Source organism: Dunckerocampus dactyliophorus, chromosome 12 (assembly GCF_027744805.1).
Source record: "Dunckerocampus dactyliophorus isolate RoL2022-P2 chromosome 12, RoL_Ddac_1.1, whole genome shotgun sequence".
Classification (NCBI taxonomy): Eukaryota; Metazoa; Chordata; class Actinopteri; order Syngnathiformes; family Syngnathidae; genus Dunckerocampus; species Dunckerocampus dactyliophorus.
Genome location: NC_072830.1, coordinates 20,772,864 through 20,789,249, shown reverse-complemented (window position 1 = coordinate 20,789,249; position 16,386 = coordinate 20,772,864). Strand labels below are relative to the sequence as shown.

The following is a 16,386-nucleotide window of genomic DNA, read 5'->3' as shown; positions in this document are numbered from 1 at the left end:
AAAAGGAAACAAAATGCTACTCAACTTACATTAGATTGAACTGAAGCAAACTGAACTGGTGGCTTTCTCCACAGCAGAGTTTCCCAACATTTACTGAGCCAAGGGACATATTTTAAATTTGAAAACTCACATACCACCAAACAAAAATGTTGTACAAATGAGAAGAGGTACACACACAGGTTAATTATGTACCTCCTACCATATAATGTAAGAGCATTTAATTGTTCTGTCTGTCACTATACATCACAGACATAGATAGATCAACACAAACACATTATTTGTAGATGATAAATATTCAATTTCTGACATATTAAATGAAATTGGATTATTTCAAGCACACCGCACCTCTTGCAGCACAAGAATTGGGAATCACTACTCTAGTGATTTTTTTTTGTCAAGTGCAAAATAAATAAAGTCACACGATTTTTATTTGCAAATTCTTACCTCAGTCGAAATTATCAGGTTAAAGCTCCCAGGTTTCACATACTTTGGAGTTTGAACTGCCATTTAATTTGTGAGACCCCAGATCTGCCTTTTCTTTGATTTTTATTTTTGCTACACTTATTCCAAAAGAAGGGTCATACTCAGTGGCTTTTGTAGTACACTGACATAATTTACAGTGTATGATTAGCTTTATTAAGTAGTAGTTCGTCTGTACTGTGACTCACCTTTGTATTACACCTCTGATATAAAAGTTGAGACTTATTTATTAACAGTGATTAATGTATGTAATGGTTGTCGTTGCTGGTACAGTTAATAAAATGTTTATAATAGCAACAGTTTGATTTATTCCACTGTCATCTATGGGAAAATCACTGATAAACAAATCAACTGTTCAAATGTATTACTTATGTTATCTAATCTCAATTGTGCTTAGAAACATTTTGAGTACAAAAGAACATTTAGCCATGTGTGATTATGCAACTGTTCAAGTACTGTTCAAGTACATCTCCAGTGGTACACAACAATAAGCCAAAGCCGATGCACGCATAAGCGTGAGGGAGCTCTACAGATGTCTCTGTTGCAAGACTTACCTACAGTATGGACACTCATAAGTGTAGAGTGGCACAAGTTGGAGCTTTGGCAGTACAAGCGGAAAAGGGAGAAGTGGGGGTGCCAGCGAGAGGATAGATAGAAGACAGAGCAGGCGGGGGGGGAGCACAAGGGAGTGTGTAAGGGAGAGAGAGAGATGAGCGAGAGAGAAAGGGAGGGAGGGAGGGTAATGATCTGCACATGGTTTCATGTTAGAGCCTTAACATAGTAACCATAGACACATGCTGGGGCCTCCTGGGACTCATCAGCAAGACACAGCTGTGAGCTGGACAGCAGACTTCTATTAGCACCAACTATGCACACATGTGCTTGCAATCGCTCTCAAGCGCACATACACATGCACACACACACACACACACGCACACGCACACACACACACACACACACACACACACACACACACACACACACACACACGCGCACGCACACACAAACACACATGCACAATTTGGGTATTTGGTTATGTTTTGGCATGCTACAAAGGGGTCAAAACAAATTAGACCCTTTACCCAGCTTTAACACTGTGGTTATTAGGTCACAAAAGTGTCACGATAATACTAATCACTTGATCAGGTGATTATGTACTATGTTTGCGGGGACAACATAGAAACCTTTAAAAGAGAACCTACTTTTCTTGATGCAGTTTGGTGAAACAATAAATAAACACAGCAAATGGCATATACACTGACAAGCAACACCATTACATACTGTACATCTGAATTCGCTATTGTGATCCAAAACAAGACTTTTATCACAATATTGCTAACTGATTAATCAATTTTGATCATGTCTAAGTGGTATTCATTTAGCAGCATGGTTGTAGTGAGCTGATTATTGCACAGTAGAGGCGTCGCGATACACTCAGCTCACAAGACAAGTTGATACGAACAAGACGAGACAATATTTTACACTACCGGTACTTTAAGAAAATTACAAAATATAGGACCGGACAAGCAGACTTTATTTAACTGAGTCACAAAACAATACAGGTACAATGCAGTAGATTAGCTTCATGTTTACGCTACAAGAGCTACAGTTCCCATGATGCTTAGTGTGGGGTACCAGAAGTAGGTCTGAATTACTCTACTATCACATGTTTTTATAGAAGTCTTACGCAGCGGGCGTGTTTTTTGATCAGAAAAATCTTAAGTAACTTTGATCAAATGTAGAATTACTACAGCTGCGGCTTGAACATTAACCCCACGGCAGCTGTTTAACTCTGATGGAAAAAACTGTCGCGAGCGAGTGATGCTGGGAACTGCAAGTGCAGGTAGGATTGCAAGGTTTACGTAAAGCATTTAATGTGCAGATCCAATCTTGCCTCGTGCATTACCACTTCCATATTACGTGCATTATCATTCACAGTAGTGATGCCATAGCTCACATTCTGATGGACTCCTGGCTGCCCTCTTCCCGTAAAAGAGATTTTCTCTCAACGAGAAATATTGTCAGAGTTTAATCTCGTGAGATCTCATTGTTGTGACACACCTGTTGCACATGTGCGCTTTAGGCTGTCCACAATAAAAGACAACCTCCAGCATCTTCACCTTTAAGACCATCTTGAGAGTAGCCACCTGGACAGGTGCTGTAACAATCAGTTTACATAACCAAATCATTTCTGCACAAACTTTCAGAAACCGTCTTAGGGAAGCTCTGCATTTTGCATGCTTGTCGTCCTCATCGGGGTCGGCCTGACTGCATGTCGTCAAGTGGGCAAATGCTCACATTGGATGCTGTTTGGCATGCATGGCCCATGGTGGCGGTGAGGTTATGGCATGGGCAGGCGTATGTTATGGACAACAAACATGTACATTTTATTTTTGGCATTCTGAATGCACAGGGGTACCGAGACGAGATCCTGAGGCCCATTGTTATGTCATTCATCCACGACCATTACCTCACGTGGCAGCATAATAATGCACAGCCCCATGTTGCAAGGATCTATATACAAAACATCCCAGTTCTTGGATGACCAGCATACTCAACGGAAATATCACCCATTGAGCATGTTTGGGATGCTCTAGATTGGCGTATATACAGTATATGACAGCATGTTCCAGTTCATGCCAATGAACAAGCAACTTCTAACAGCCATTGGCCTTTAATTGTGGCCAGTCTAAGGCACACTTGCGCAATCATCATGTTGTCTATTCAGCATCTTGATATGCCACACCTGTGAGGTGCATGAACTATCTCGGCAAAAGAAAAGTACTCAGTAAAACAGATTTAAACAGATTTGTGAACATTTGAGCGTATTGGGTCTTTTGTATACATAGAAAAAGTTTTAGATGTTTGAGTTCAGCTCATGAAAGATGAGAGCAAAACCAAAAGGTGCCGTGTTTATATTAACCATCATTAGCTTCTTAGCACTGCAAGATACGCTTTCGCACAGTCTCGCGTCTGATACTACCTCTGAAGTTGGAAAATGCACGGGTCGACTTCATCTCCCAAGGCCCGCCTTCCCATTCTGTGTTCAAAATAGAAATGCACAGGGCAAAAACAAAACTGCTTTTAAGGGCAGTGTGAAAGTAGCTATGATCAACATGCCAAGAAGAGAAGGAGCCAAATTTACACCCTTTTCAAGCCAATAGTCTTTAATAACACCACTTAATGAACTCAGTGTTGGCAGCAAAGTTTGAAAAGATACACCCGATGCACAGTCCTATTATCTGACTGCATCGGTTACCCAGTGACACCCTTTTTACACTTTTACATCCCCCCTCTTTCATCCCTGTATTCTCTGAAAGTGTGACATGTTTGTTTAACAAGGAGAGCTACTGATTTTGCCAAGAATGATGAATCTGCCAGTGGGGCTGGGAGTTGGGGGTTGGAAATGGTGGTGACATGCAAAAAAAATAGAAAGGGACAAAAACAGAGTGAGGGAGAGAAACTTGAGTGAAAAAGAAACCAACATCTTTTATGTAGACCCAGGCTTGCTTCTTAGGCCAACTTTACAGGATATATTGGACAAGCCCCCACCAATCAGCCCCCTAAAGGCACTCATTTTTTATGCAACCCTCCCTTTTACTTTCCAACAAGGCGTGCATTTAGCACAACTCTTGAGAGGTGTAAAAGTAATACCGTGTCAACAAGTGCCTTTCACTCAAAACAAACCTGGACAGTATAGGTGCTTGTACAAAGCACTGGGGTCAACCCTGTATGTATGCACTGTTTCATACACTCTGGAAGAAAAAAAAGTTTAGAATCACACACACAATACCATAAACAATACAAAGTAGAACTCTTCCAATTCTGTCCGGATGACAGTGTAGTCGACATGCAAGTACTACTCAACAGTGGAACTGATGGCCTCAATCAAAATGTCCAAACGAACAATTTACATACAAATACAAAGAGGAAATCAGAGAATGACTTGAGTGGGCTACTCAAGCAGCCTCACCTCCAAAGCCAAAAAGAAGAAAAGGGAAAGGCAGGAAGCAAGAAATAGCATGCAAGAGCACAGACTGGTAAAGGGAGGGAAAGAGAGAGAGCTGCTCTGTTGCTGACTCAGGATTCTCTTTGTTTGACCACGCTCACTCACTCTTGCTCTAGTTCTCAGTTACACACGCTCCCCAAACATACGCTTTTTTGCTTTCACGTGATGTTTCTTAGTCAAATCCATATACTACTTATTTCACTTCTACTCTACTGTGGAACCCTTCTTGCTGCTTTTCCAACCCCTAATGCCTGCTGCCTTTTCCCTTCCCATGTGATAAAAACAGATAAATACGCACCAACTAATAAATCGACAGCAGTTTCTTTTGCCGTTTCATACTCCATCCAACAGTGGCTCACTCTTGAGAAGCTTCATTCCCTTCCAGCAGGAGCTATTTCCAGATGTTAGTTGTGGTGGTTGGATCCCGGCTGCCACAAAAAGAGCCTAAGGTATATGCTTCCCCTAATGTAAAAAGTAAGAGGCTACACTGCCAAGAAATAGGGAACACTGGGCAGATGTACAGAGGGTCAGAATGTAAAGTCACGTTTGCACGAACTGGCTCGATTCAGCTCAGCTCAGCTCAATATGCTATATGCTTCGGATTGGTACTCCATCCATCCATTTTCTATACCGCTTCATCCTCATTAGGGTCGCGGGGGCATGCTGGAGCCTATCCCAGCTGACTTCGGGCGACAGGCGGGGTACACCCTGGACTGGTCGCCAGCCAATCGCAGGGCACATATAGACAAACAACCATTCACACTCACATTCATACCTATGGGCAATTTAGAGTCGCCAATTAACCTCACCTGCATGTTTTTGGGAATGTGGGAGGAAGCCGGAGTGCCCGGAGAAAACCCACGCGCACACGGGGAGAACATGCAAACTCCACACAGAAATGCCCAGGGGAGAATCGAACCCAGGTCTTCCCGATCTCCAGGCTGTTCCTGTATTGGCCAATATGCTAACCTCGGATTGGTACTGTATCTCAAAAAGTCAGCACAACCCTCAACTATTTTTATTATAGTATAGCTTTTCAATGTACAATACTGTAATGGATATACAGGTACGTTAAGAGTAGTCAGTGCACAAATAAGGAAAGAAGTCAACACAGCCATTATTGCAACACAAGTGAGTACACTTCACAGTGAACGTGTCCAAAGTGTCAATATTTAGTGTGAGCACCACTGTCATCTAGCACTGCCTTAGATCAGTGATTCTCAACTAGTGGGTTGCGGGGCCAAAATAAATAGTGTAATGACCCAATGTCCGTGAATGCGCCTCGCTCCAGTGCTATTCGCTTGCAACACCACCGCGACTGCGTGCCATGTTTATGGGCAACTTGGTCAAGCTTGAACGGGAGGGGGAAGGACATCGAGGGTAGACTTAAGGTGCCGTCCGTCCAACACACAGCTAGATATTTACTGGAGAAGAGCGCGGCATAAAGCAAAAGCTCACATGGTGTTATGTGGGGCAATTCCACCCGCAATGAGGACTACCTGGTACAGTTAAACGGTACTGTTTAATGCTCAATTTGATCGATTGGCCCAGGCAGAGGGGTGGTCTACAGAAGAAATGGTCCTCTTATTATTAAACTGACCCACTGAGTGTTGAATCAGAGCAACTGAACTCGCTGGATTTTTAACTTCTGGTTTCACTGTTCACCCAGGTCCATATGCAAATGCTCTGATTCAACTCCCCAGATATAACATGTGCTGAAAAACTTTGCACACACTTTTTCCCCAAATAATTTATGAATTTGTGGATGAGAACGTATTGTTGAACTGATCATAAAACTTGTTTTGTGCTGGCACACCATGTTATTTTGCGTTGCCTCATATTCAAACTGCGCTTTAATGTCTTTTCATTAAAAGGGACTGTTTGCAACAGACTCAAAATTACACCGCCAGCAAAAAACTATGCAGTACATTCAACTTACGCTACTTAAAAACTACGCTACAACACAGTTTGCTAGTTAAACCTACATACAAGATGTATTAATTAAAAAAAATTCAGTGTGCATTATAGCCGTTGTCTGTGTAGATGAAAACTAAATGTCAAGAACAACAATGTCAACTGTCACTGTCAGTACGCCTCATTTCGGTGCCACTATATTAATATTAACTATTCATTAATAGTAATAGTTACTATTAAATTTACAGTGATATCTACTTAAGTTTTCGGTGTGGTTACTACACTTTAGGTCGGGACCGGTGTCATTATGGTACCCTAGTCCCAGTACATGTCTACTTCATATTTCCCTCAATGAACTGCCGCTCTGCAGTGCCGGCAGCACTCATGCAGCCGCAGACCATGATGCTACCACCACCATGCTTGACTACAGGCAAGACACAATTATCTTGGTACTCACTTGTGTTGCCAGCTATTTAGACAATAATGGCTGTGTGTGTGTTTGTGTTTACTAACTACTCTAAAGTATATCCAAGTTTACTTTCTATAACATTGTCCCTTGGGAAGATATAATGTAATAAAAAATGACTGCTGAAATGTGAAGGGGGTGCTCTCTCGTGAGATACTGTACTGTAAATCTGTTTTTACTTCCATCATGTGGTGCAATGGCATTGAATCCTTGGGTTTAGACATTCTTGTACCGTGGAACCTTTAAATTCAAATGCTCCTAAAGTGGTACAATCTGGAAACTTGTATGACAGTTAATAATGTTGGTGGTTTCACTGTATTTTATACAAATGCACCACAAAACAACTGGACAGACTGGGTACAGAAGTTGACATTTTTTCCAGATTGGGAATTCCTCACAGTAAAAGAAAAATCATTTGTCATGATAAACCAGGCTCTTGTAAAACCTAAAGACTGCGCAGCGTAAACGAATCATAAAATACCTAAACTAAACAGAAATTAGATTTATGGCATGGTCGTACAGTTGAGTGAGGAAAAGAAGAAAAAAAAGCGTAGTGGAGGGAGAACGAATGAGGGGGGTGGGATGCAAGAGGGAGATTGCCTGGCACAATGAGTCCTACTTGTTAGCCAGTGGCAGTGTCAGGGATCGTGACAGGGTCCAGACGCTAGACACCAGCTGCAAGCGCCTCGTAAATAGACTGCTGTCTCGCAGGCACATTTGCACGACAGCGGCTGCGCACGCACGCAGGCAGGCATGCGGGCACATGCGTATACTATGGAAGTCACACAGACACTGACTTATTGTTTCTCCCAAATCTTGTTAAAAGGGACAGTGAACCTCTTTGTGTCATGTCTTGTTAAAACTCCCGTGAAGAGAAATAAACTCCACACACAGACACACACAAAATCTCAAGCAAGTCCCAAACACATAACAACCATCATGTAGTTAAAGATTTTTGTCGACTTGTGTGCACTTTATCCTCAATGTAAACTTCTCTCTCTCTCTCGCACACACACGAACACGAGTGCGATAATAAGAAGGAGGAGCGAGTATTCAGGGTAAGAGGAGAGTCAAGTTGGACAGGAGGTGAAGGGGTTAAACGTAGAGTGTTGATCCTGCTGAGCCAGCAGTCATAGTTAAAGTGCAAGGTTTCATTGTATCAGATACAGAATGAAACTCCTTACCATTAGTCACGCTAGTACTAACTGGAAAAAAAAGTTTAGCAGCTGCTTAACCCTTATGGGAGCACAGCAAACAAGGCATGGCACTCAAACAGGTCTGCGTTTCTGTGTAAACTCACAACCATAGTTATTGTGGCTGAATTCACACAATAAAAAGGCACCAAGGTGGCGAGATCTACTATTTTTTTCTCTCCTTAATTCCCACTCCTCCTCCTTCGGCAAGCCTCCCACGCCACGCTACAGTACACAGAGTCTCAGAGGAGCTTTAGGGAGGAGAAGGCAAGCGTACCCTTCCTCCAGTTCAAGCAGGGTAGGGCCATAATCCTCTTCACCAAGGCACACCGAAGTAAGGCAAGTGCCGCAACGGGCAAAGAATGGAACAGATCAACCACATAAACAAAGCCAGAATAAGAGAAACTCCTTATTATGGCTTTGTTTATGTGGTTGCTGAATTGGATCACTGCAAAAAATAACGGCATAAATTCTATTCAACACTGCCTGTTTATAGTTTTAATGCACCCTGCTTTCATGAGCATTTAATAGCATTTTGCACAAAAAGTACTATAGTTTGTAGAGTCCTGCCTCTTGCCCAACATCAGTTGGGATAGACTCTAGCATCCTATCTGTGACACTGAACAGGATATGCTAAAAACCGAATACACGCCTCATATTTCAGCAACCATTTTGATTATAGTATGTCTTCTCAAGAGACAATACTATAGAAATTAAACATTTCTATATATACAAAGTAAGGACGTTTTGTACGCTTCTTGATGGTAGTTTAGGGTCCAGTAGCAGTGACACTTAGTGACATCATCATCCAGCGCAGCGTGTCCAGGTCAAAACACATATGAGTGCTGCAAAACCTCTGTCATTTGTGTATTCTTGCTAGTTGCTGCACCCTTCTTTCAACTGGCTGCTCTGATCAGGAGGATTATCAGCACAACAAAAGCCCCTGCTGCCATCAGCCCGTGTTATCTGTTCTATTGATCAGCTTTCATTATCATTTTCTGATGAGGCATAGGCATATTTTAAGACTTAACCCTGGATTGTGCTTCTATACATTTAGCTTTTTAACCTTCTGTGTATGTGGCAAACAACGGCCATTGGAACAAGGACTGCTCTGTAGTTGAATCTAATCATTACAACAGTCACTTTTATTGCAAATGTTAACATAACGTCAAAAGAGGGTTTAGATTGGGAGAAGCGAGCCGGTATGTTGTACAGTGGTGCCTCGATGCAGCAGCATATTCGAGGCCTTATTAGATTGTCAAAAATAGACATTTTTATGGGCATCTCAACTACTCACACTTATTTGGTATTCGGGGGTAGTCTCAAAACGTAACCCGGGAGTAGCAGACCTCTACTTACAGAATAGATTTACATCAGAAAAATCACATAATATGTTGGGATTTGTGTTTCCCTCAATGATCCACAGCTCCCAGTGCACGCAGCACTCATGCAGCCCGAGACTATGATGTTACACCACCATGCTTGACTGTAGGCAAGACACAATTATCTTACTCACTTGTGTTGCCAGCTATTTAGAAATGTGAGGGGTGTACTCACTTTTGTGACACACTGGAAACGGTGTAGATAATACACACAACAACAATTTTGGGGGAGTTAATTTAACTCATTCAATACCATAGACGTTTTTATAAATCCGAACGCCCGATCCCCACAACGTATTTATACGTCTTTTAAGTTTTTTTGCACAGGAGGCATGACGCAACTCTCCACTGATACATTTCACTTCAGAGCACTTTTAAACCATACAAATGGCCACAAGATGGAAGAAGTGCATTTGATAAGAACTTGGCAGAGATCAAGCGAAGGGGAAATCACACATGACAGGAAGGAGGACGTAAGAGAGGATGGAGGATTGTAGCGTGCAGAAGGTTACGATCATTTTAACATATGCACACGCGCACACACAAGCGTGCACAGGCACGCACACAAGTGAACACAGATGCGCACGCATGTTTCAGTTCCAAATGTGAAAATTGTAAAAAGTTCATGGTGTATTTGTAAATAAATTATTTTTATGTAAAATAACCCTTTTTTGTGTTGTTTATGTTGTGGTATAGTTGTTTAGATAGTTGAGCTGTCACAAAAGCAAAAAATATTAGTGTCAAAGTTAAAGTTATGCTTGAATTGTATGCTTTTCACAAAAAGCTGGTTTTCTCCCTTTTCTAGCCAGGAACTGACTATTTTCCTGAAACGTACCATTGTTCTACTGCTGATTACTAAAGAACGGAAAAAGGTAGACACAAATGTTATTTTTCTGATGAAAGACGAGAGTCTAATATTTCTTTTTGTAGGGTCCATGTTTATATAACCATAGAACACAATATTCTGTGTGTCTTGAAAGATCAGTCAAAATCGTCTACATACACTGGCCGGTACTGAAAGGGTTGTCTTTTGAAAAATGGCTGGGATTGAATGTGTAAAAATATGCCCTTACCCTTACCCCAAGCTATAACCACTAAATTCCAAATACTGTACATAGTTGTAGATGACCACAATGTAACCCACAACCCTCCATTTTTTTATGATACTGTGTATTTAAAAAAAAGTACAATATATCAATATATCCAGAAGTCTTGTCTGCATAGTGTAGATGTGCCATATAATAATTAGTAGTATAAAACAATAACCTTTTTAAATTATATTGGATGTATGTGAACATATTTTAATAATTTTGTCAAACCTGATGAAAGCAATACCATTTTTAGCCCATATACAGTATTGAAGTACTATTACAAATGCAAAAATGTTAACATGAACCAAATAACTGTGACCTGCGTTCTAGGCACACAAAAATCATGATATGAATGATGGAATGCACATTCTCAATATCAGCTGCTATTGTTTGCCCTCAATTCAAAGCACTTCAAAATGTTTGGGTCATAAAGACAAAACATGCCATAATCAGCAAAACATATCTGGTGGAAAAGTTGGAAAAATTTGAGGGTATGACTCCTCTAGTGTGAGTTTTATTTGCTATTAGATAGGTGGTAAAATAGTTGTTCTTACCCCGGTCTTGTCACAGAGTCGCAGCGTGTTGAAGGAGCCCACTGCAAACACTTCTCCATCTGGAGCCCAGGACAAGGAGGTGACTGGGTAGTCATGTGACAGCGAGGAATAAAGCAGGCGGCCAAAGCTGTCCCACACCTGTTGAAGAGGCACATGGGATTTTTGAAGGTGCAACAACAAAAAGCGGCACACATTAAGTTCTAGTATGCTTACTTTATATTTACAGTCCTCTCCTCCCGACAGTATGAGGTCATTGACTGAGTTCCAGTCCACCTTTAGAATGACCCCATTGTGCGCCTTCCACTAGAAAGTGACAGAGACAACTCAGTAATGCAGCAGATCCTCGCTATTCGTGGGGGTTACCTTCCGAGACCATCCACAAATAGCACGAACTCCCGCTAGCTTGATGTTAACGTTATCCGCCAATTTTGGATCAACATTTGCAATAAAAGTGTTATAATTATTAGACTAGATTCAGGTCCTGAACCCTAATTGTCATTAGGCAGATGCAGCAAAATGTGTTTGGTGCGCAAGAGGTGTTCTGCTTGAAGAACTACGGCAGCTGAGAAGCAAGATCCATTATTTATTTGTCTTTCTCACAAACTTTTTCATCTCACAAAATGAGGATGCGCAAACGGGCTGAAATTTACAGATTGTGTTTTATACACAACAGGCACAAAGAAAGTATTCAACACCATTTCCGCTGTTGATTTAATATTTTTGCAGTACATTTTCACATGGCTATGGCTTCAAATCACTGTAGTCTGTGTGCCGTGACCCTCGAAGTAACTGCACTGTCTCTGGAACCCCATTTGCGTTTGCTTGCTTGTTACGCCTTATGACGATCACTTGCAGCACTGTGTGTGTATACTCGTTAGCGCCCCGTCTCACCCCACTGGGACAAAGAGACTGAATGACTGACAGGAGAGTTCACTCACTTTGTTCATTCTGCTACAGAACCAACGTGACCAGGTGTTGAGACAGATGCACAGAGTGAACTCTCTTGCCATCCAGCCTGTTTGGTAGAGTGAGAGGGGGGAAAACAGCATGCCCATGTGAATATATCGAGGCGGGCAAAATTACAGAATTCGTTTTTATTTATTGTGCGGTAAATTTTTTGAAACAAACAAACTATGAAACAAACACGCCAAAGTGCTGAAACCAATTCACAGAGTGAAGTCTCTTCCTTCCTGTTTGAAGGCGAGATAGAGGAAAACAAACACATGCGCATGGCAATATATTGAGGCATACAAAATTATTAAGTTAATTTTCATTTATGTGTTGGTGTAAACATTGCCGCCTGCCTCTGGCTTTGTCTTCTTCTCTTGTGAACTGAATGTTGTTAAGAGTGGTGCCATGACACTCCACCGCGTTATAGTACTGAAACACGGTACCTTTTGATTTTACGTGAATCAGTGTTCAATAGTACCGACGGAATTCGGTCAGTGCCTATAAAAGTACCGTTTTTGGTACCCATCCCTACGTATGTGTATCCTGTACTGTATGTTGTACTATTATTCTGTCCATTTTATGCTTTATTATCATCACGTATTTGTGAATAAACAACTTGGGTAATAAAGATATGTTTTCTGCAAAAAACAACATATTTTCAGGGATAAAATTTCTAAATACAAAAATTTTGAAAATGTATTTTGACCAAAAATCTGCAAATGTGCGGGGGCTCGACTGCTGAATCGTGAATATGGGGAGAGAAGATCCATTGTACTGTCAATCCACAGATCTTCAACGTGATTCTTGAAAAAGAGCACTTACAAAATGCTTTTACATACTGTATACACACTATATGCATGATGGTTTTCTGTTCATTATGCGTAATAGTGAAGAGATCCTGACATCACCAACAAGAAACACAAAACACAACACTAAAATTATGGCCGACAATATCAAATACAATGGAAGCCCAAAAAATTATTCTTAATCATTACCTTATTAACCCTGGGTAGAATCCCACCCTTGTTCAAAACAAACAACTAACTTGCAGGCTTTGCTACCCTTCTTAAAATAAAACCTGGAGATCTGCCAACTATCTGTCAGTCAGCTACAGCAGTGCAAGCTATAAGTTTGATCATTTTGTTTTTCTTCAGCACATGCACCAACCTATGGCTATCTATTACTTTGGACAAGTGCAGAGTTAGAGTATTGGTAAAAAGTGGATAAACAGCACAACAGCACTTCTTGAGGCCACACACTGTCGGAGACAGGCCTAGATATACATATACAGTACATAGGGGCATTGAAGCTACAAACAAAAAACAGCTTACTAAACTTGTGACTAAATTCCAGCACCAGGTCTACATTTTTAATGGCTCTGTCACACCTTGACGATTTAGCCAGCGTACGCCTACGAATGAAAAATTTGGCCAATACGCTTACATACGTCGAATAAGTTATGGGTAAGTTTTGAGCACGCTGAAGCATGCCGGCATACGTCGTAGTACATCCAAGTCGTCCAAAAATTTTGCGCATGCACAAAACTTTTCGACGTATGTCAACGTATGATTTATACGTCCCGCATACGCGGGCAATAAGTTATGCGATCGTTGACGCCCGTTCACACACGTTATTTGTAAGTTACGCAGTCGTAATATATCAAGATAATATCAACTAATTGAGACAAAACTGTGTCTTCTTGGCTCTCTTCTTGGCAAGGGTTGACTGAGAGGAGAAGGAGGCCACTGGGGAAGCAGCTTCCGATACCATTGACGATGCCTGAGAGGCGTTAGAACCTGCGTCATCTCCATCAGAGTGAGAGTGGGAGGGGGAGGCTGTGGGTGGTGATGGATCCTTCTTAGGTCCACGTCCTCGCCCTCCGTCACTGCCCTGATACTTCTTGGCAGCGGTCTTCGAAATTTTCTTCGGCATGATGGTGATATTGACACTGCGATGCCTAGTGAGGTTATGATTTGAGTCATCAAGTGGCAGCCTTTTTATAGGCTACGGCACGTGATCGTCGGCCATACGCTGCCATGCGGTTTGCATAAGTTAGACTGGCGTTGGGCATAAGTTGTAAACGCCGGCAACACGCTACGCATTAGTTGGTATAAGTTGTCTATAAGTTCTAGAAACGTTCTATATAAGTTACTAATACGTCATGTATACGTCGAACTCGTTATGAATACACTATGTATACGCCCAAAATTGAAAAAAACGTCGACAGTTCAACGTATGCCATCAAAATGATTACGTCGGGCATGCGCTGGCTAAATCGTCAAGGTGTGACAGGGCCATAAGGTGCCACAGTATATAAAAGGTATTGCTTTTATATTAATCTTTTAAAGATATCTATTTGCTAAAACCTAAACTTCAGAAAAATGTCACACACATTGAGTTTGCATACCTGTATCACTTTAGCGCTAGGTTGCAGAGGCTTGATGACCAGGTGTCGACCTGATGTGTAGAGGATCCTCTCAGAGTCTGGGCCCCAAGCCACAGAATATACAGGAGATGCTGGAAGAAAAACAAAAATGGCAAAATTTGGATTAACTTTCAACCCAACAGATGTAACTATATAGATTGATGGGTACAGTGTATATGTATACACTTCTTATACACGGATTTAGTGAAGGAGAATTATTCCTTCCTCTCAGAAAGTACTACACTCTCCCTATAGTTCTTCTCCTCATCATTCAGCCTATTGAAGGCATACCAGCTGTGCAAAGCTGCCTAACCTCTGTAGAAGAGACGCAAATGTGTGTGCATGTTTACTAGTTAGGGTTGTGGGGACGCACATGTGCAGTGTGGGCTGACATTTAACCCCACTCCAGGTGCCTGCGGTTTCTCACAAATGCCAACCAGTCACATGATCTGAAAATCTGACAAAAGGCAACGAGAGGAGCTGCGCCAAGCTCCTCCTCCTTGCTTGTTTTAAACATCTTCAACGAGCGTGAGCTCTGAGAAAAAATGGGTCAAGGCAAACACCGTGATGTACCACAGCCAGCTTCTGTGGCACACGTGTGTGTTTTTGGGGGCCCAAGTACAGCAGCAACACCTGCAGTGATCTGCAAGCCAAGTTGATGAAGGCACGTCTCTGCGGCTATGCTACTCTATCCAGGTGTTTTACACATTGTGGGTCTGTTCAGCATCCCACTACCCAGCAGATCATTCCGCAAACAAACCCTTAAAGGGAAAACTCTTCCCACATAGTGGATCTGAATTTGCCATTTCCCTTTGTCAGCTTTCTCATTCAACATGGAGTGTGCCATCCATTTCCAAAAAAGCCTCCGACTATTAATAATTAATAAGCCAAAAAGTGGATTAGTTAACAAGGGAGCCATCTGTAATGAATAGTGGATGGAGAAATGTATCACTCATGGATAATCTTTAGGAGGAGCTTTTAATACAACTCAATACACATCTCAAACAGCAGGATGCATTTCAACGACTAAATAAAAGAGAGGATTGAATCAACAAGTGTTTTGCTTTTCCTTTGGCATTTTGTGATGTGAAGGCAAAAAGGAAAACCAGAAGAAAAAACAGAAATGGCACTGCGGACATTTAAGGACAGCATGGTTACAAAAACTGTACACAAAATTGTTCTTCTGTCTGCTCAGTACAATATGACTAAAGCAACAATAACCAAAAATGTACAGTATGCACACTGCAAAGTGAGCTGTGAAGAAATTCATCTCTCAGGCACATACATTACTAATTTGTACATATTCCTATACTCTACAGATGCAGTTAAGAATGTTAAAAAGCGTCTTCAAGCATTCGTTGCCATTTCCTCGAAGGCTATGCCTCCATTTAGAAGTCATCAAGGAGTGAGGCATTTTATCCATTAGGGGTGCACAAAAGAAATGTTTTCAAACCAATATCAATATAGATAATTTCCTGCTTCTCAAGATCGATACTGATAAACAACTTTTTATATCATTTTTGGGTTTTTTTACATTTAGATTTAACTGTAGTTTGTGCACACCTGGAGGTAAAAACAACTCAAACAAGGTTGGGTTTGACAAACTGTACCTGTAGATTTGGCTTATCCAAATATCATGACATCTACCTGTAGGAGCCACACTTACGTCTGTCATGTTTCTTCCCTGAGGGGTGTGTGTGCGTGTGGGTGTGTTGGGTGGCACTTTGGGTGTGGTGTCTGCTTATTCGCCAGAGCGCACTGGCACGACCAGCAGGTGTTTTGGATTATGGTTGCAGGGTGATCCCATCAGTGGAGGATATGGTGGAGGCAGAGAGGGCTGTAATCCGTTTTTGTCAGAGAACAAGATTTTCTGAAGAGTTGGCTAAAATCGGAGAAATGAGAGTGCGCAAAGTGAACAAGT

The 16,386-nt window shown here is 41.6% G+C and overlaps 1 protein-coding gene across 1 annotated transcript in view; it reads right to left on the bottom strand.

The window, feature by feature from the left end:
* Positions 1-16,386, bottom strand: part of ift80 (intraflagellar transport 80 homolog (Chlamydomonas)) — a 43,612-nt gene that overhangs the window by 22,778 nt on the left and 4,448 nt on the right. The window contains exons 6-8 of the mRNA XM_054793401.1: positions 14,448-14,557; positions 11,303-11,392; positions 11,090-11,227 (exon numbers count right to left, since the gene is read on the bottom strand). Coding sequence (XP_054649376.1) covers positions 11,090-11,227; positions 11,303-11,392; positions 14,448-14,557 — 338 coding nt within the window. The remainder of the gene's footprint in view (positions 1-11,089; positions 11,228-11,302; positions 11,393-14,447; positions 14,558-16,386) is intronic.